General features: G+C 47.0%; 1 protein-coding gene across 1 annotated transcript; it reads left to right on the forward strand.

Moving 5' to 3' along the window:
- The first annotated feature begins 345 nt into the window (after window positions 1-345).
- LOC129926323 (uncharacterized) lies at window positions 346-3,603 on the forward strand. Its single transcript, XM_056029640.1, has one exon. The coding sequence runs from the start codon at window positions 346-348 to the stop codon at window positions 3,601-3,603; it is 3,258 nt and encodes a 1,085-aa protein (XP_055885615.1).
- The last annotated feature ends 621 nt before the right edge of the window (window positions 3,604-4,224 follow it).

Here is a 4,224-nt window from a genome sequence, read left to right on the forward strand (position 1 = left end):
TCTTAGAATATAACCTTTTCAGACAATGGTGTTTTCAAATGCCAGTGTATCTGTATGTTCTAGTGATTTCAGCAATCCATAGCGAGTCTCTAATAACACTTTGACACTGTCGACTTGAACTTTTCTCAAGTATCTTCAGATCTTCACAATGACATCAAAGTAGCTTTGACTCAATACTTCAAGGGGGTGGAGCTTACTTTTTGGTTGGACTTGCTCCTTGTTCTCGTTGTATCGGAAACAGGAAAGGTCAAAGGTCAAAGAGAAAAACAAAATGGAAACATTAAAGTTACATCTCTCGTGATCGTAAATCAAATAGTTGGCCTCCCCCCCTTTGTTAGTACCAGAATGGTGGTCACTAATAGGTGCCCACGCTTCAGTCATCTGAGCAACGAAGTCACCATGTGTGGATGTGGAGGAGGTTGTCTCACAACGAAGTCACCATGTGTGGATGTGGAGGAGGTTGTCTCACAACGCAGTCACCATGTGTGGATGTGGAGGAGGTTGTCTCACAACGCAGTCACCATGTGTGGATGTGGAGGAGGTTGTATCACAACGCAATCACCATGTGTGGATGTGGAGGAGGTTGTATCACAACGAAGTCACCATGTGTGGATGTGGAGGAGGTTGTCTCACAACGCAGTCACCATGTGTGGATGTGGAGGAGGTTGTCTCACAACGAAGTCACCATGTGTGGATGTGGAGGAGGTTGTCTCACAACGAAGTCACTATGTGTGGATGTGGAGGAGGTTGTCTCACAACGAAGTCACCATGTGTGGATGTGGAGGAGGTTGTCTCACAACGAAGTCACCATGTGTGGATGTGGAGGAGGTTGTCTCACAACGCAGTCACCATGTGTGGATGTGGAGGAGGTTGTCTCACAACGCAGTCACCATGTGTGGATGTGGAGGAGGTTGTCTCACAACGAAGTCACCATGTGTGGATGTGGAGGAGGTTGTCTCACAACGCAGTCACCATGTGTGGATGTGGAGGAGATTGTATCACAACGCAATCACCATGTGTGGATGTGGAGGAGATTGTCTCACAACGAAGTCACCATGTGTGGATGTGGAGGAGGTTGTCTCACAACGAAGTCACCATGTGTGGATGTGGAGGAGGTTGTCTCACAACGCAGTCACCATGTGTGGATGTGGAGGAGATTGTATCACAACGCAATCACCATGTGTGGATGTGGAGGAGGTTGTCTCACAACGAAGTCACCATGTGTGGATGTGGAGGAGATTGTCTCACAACGAAGTCACCATGTGTGGATGTGGAGGAGGTTGTCTCACAACGAAGTCACCATGTGTGGATGTGGAGGAGATTGTCTCACAACGAAGTCACCATGTGTGGATGTGGAGGAGGTTGTCTCACAACGAAGTCACTATGTGTGGATGTGGAGGAGGTTGTCTCACAACGCAGTCACCATGTGTGGATGTGGAGGAGGTTGTCTCACAACGCAGTCACCATGTGTGGATGTGGAGGAGGTTGTCTCACAACGCAGTCACCATGTGTGGATGTGGAGGAAGTTGTCTCACAACGAAGTCACCATGTGTGGATGTGGAGGAGATTGTCTCACAACGAAGTCACCATGTGTGGATGTGGAGGAGGTTGTCTCACAACGCAGTCACCATGTGTGGATGTGGAGGAGATTGTCTCACAACGAAGTCACCATGTGTGGATGTGGAGGAGATTGTCTCACAACGCAATCACCATGTGTGGATGTGGAGGAGGTTGTCTCACAACGCAATCACCATGTGTGGATGTGGAGGAGATTGTCTCACAACGAAGTCACCATGTGTGGATGTGGAGGAGGTTGTCTCACAACGCAATCACCATGTGTGGATGTGGAGGAGATTGTCTCACAACGAAGTCACCATGTGTGGATGTGGAGGAGGTTGTATCACAACGAAGTCACCATGTGTGGATGTGGAGGAGGTTGTCTCACAACGAAGTCACCATGTGTGGATGTGGAGGAGGTTGTCTCACAACGCAATCACCATGTGTGGATGTGGAGGAGATTGTCTCACAACGAAGTCACCATGTGTGGATGTGGAGGAGATTGTCTCACAACGAAGTCACCATGTGTGGATGTGGAGGAGATTGTCTCACAACGAAGTCACCATGTGTGGATGTGGAGGAGATTGTCTCACAACGAAGTCACCATGTGTGGATGTGGAGGAGATTGTCTCACAACGCAGTCACCATGTGTGGATGTGGAGGAGATTGTCTCACAACGCAGTCACCATGTGTGGATGTGGAGGAAGTTGTCTCACAACGAAGTCACCATGTGTGGATGTGGAGGAGATTGTCTCACAACGAAGTCACCATGTGTGGATGTGGAGGAAGTTGTCTCACAACGAAGTCACCATGTGTGGATGTGGAGGAGGTTGTCTCACAACGAAGTCACCATGTGTGGATGTGGAGGAAGTTGTCTCACAACGAAGTCACCATGTGTGGATGTGGAGGAGGTTGTATCACAACGAAGTCACTATGTGTGGATGTGGAGGAGGTTGTCTCACAACGCAGTCACCATGTGTGGATGTGGAGGAGGTTGTATCACAACGAAGTCACTATGTGTGGATGTGGAGGAGGTTGTCTCACAACGCAGTCACCATGTGTGGATGTGGAGGAGGTTGTCTCACAACGCAGTCACCATGTGTGGATGTGGAGGAGGTTGTCTCACAACGCAGTCACCATGTGTGGATGTGGAGGAAGTTGTCTCACAACGAAGTCACTATGTGTGGATGTGGAGGAGGTTGTCTCACAACGAAGTCACCAAGTGTGGATGTGGAGGAGGTTGTCTCACAACGAAGTCACCATGTGTGGATGTGGAGGAGGTTGTCTCACAACGCAGTCACCATGTGTGGATGTGGAGGAGGTTGTCTCACAACGCAGTCACCATGTGTGGATGTGGAGGAGGTTGTATCACAACGCAATCACCATGTGTGGATGTGGAGGAGGTTGTATCACAACGAAGTCACCATGTGTGGATGTGGAGGAGGTTGTCTCACAACGAAGTCACCATGTGTGGATGTGGAGGAGGTTGTCTCACAACGAAGTCACCATGTGTGGATGTGGAGGAGGTTGTCTCACAACGAAGTCACCATGTGTGGATGTGGAGGAGGTTGTCTCACAACGAAGTCACCAAGTGTGGATGTGGAGGAGGTTGTCTCACAACGCAGTCACCATGTGTGGATGTGGAGGAGGTTGTCTCACAACGAAGTCACCATGTGTGGATGTGGAGGAGGTTGTCTCACAACGCAGTCACCATGTGTGGATGTGGAGGAGGTTGTCTCACAACGAAGTCACCAAGTGTGGATGTGGAGGAGGTTGTCTCACAACGAAGTCACCATGTGTGGATGTGGAGGAGGTTGTCTCACAACGCAGTCACCATGTGTGGATGTGGAGGAGGTTGTCTCACAACGAAGTCACCAAGTGTGGATGTGGAGGAGGTTGTCTCACAACGAAGTCACCATGTGTGGATGTGGAGGAGATTGCCTCACAACGCAATCACCATGTGTGGATGTGGAGGAGATTACCTCACAACGAAGTCACCATGTGTGGATGTGGAGGAGATTACCCCACAGGGTTGCCCCATCTTAATGGGTGACACACATAAAAAAGCAACAATTATGCATTCAAAGTTAGTTGGTCTTTTTACATTTCATCATCTTGATTAGTTGCCCTTGTTCTGCAGACAACGAAGTTCTTTTCTCTATATTCCATTCGTTTTGAGTTATGTATTGTGCTATTAGATGAAGCGTATCAATATGGATTTAATAGGAAACTTCTCAGAATGAATGATGTAATTAAAGTTTTCTAATTTCCTTTTTGTGTTGGTAATATCCATCCGAATATAACTGTTCAATACTTCTATTCTTGTGTAAGATTTGCTCGTGATTTAATGGTGACAAGCTCTGTGAATGGTGTAATTCTCTAGTGAAAACATTCCATTGTTTCATGTATATAGCATTAATTCTAGAGCATGCACATATAGTTATTGACAATGTAATTCATCTATTAGACTAACGTTTTTCAATAAATATCATTCTGGGAATTAACTGTTACAATAAAAATGATTGTCTGCGGTCAGCGTGTCCTATAAAGAGAATGATTCTTGATTGTCTCGTTGGGTTGTGTTCAATGACTTGCTCAATCTTGTATTTGAAGAAATAATATAGGTCACATTTATTCCCCTTTAATCGCGAAAGTTTATGGTAATGA

This window comes from Biomphalaria glabrata, chromosome 5, assembly GCF_947242115.1.
Source record: "Biomphalaria glabrata chromosome 5, xgBioGlab47.1, whole genome shotgun sequence".
NCBI lineage: Eukaryota > Metazoa > Mollusca > Gastropoda > Planorbidae > Biomphalaria > Biomphalaria glabrata.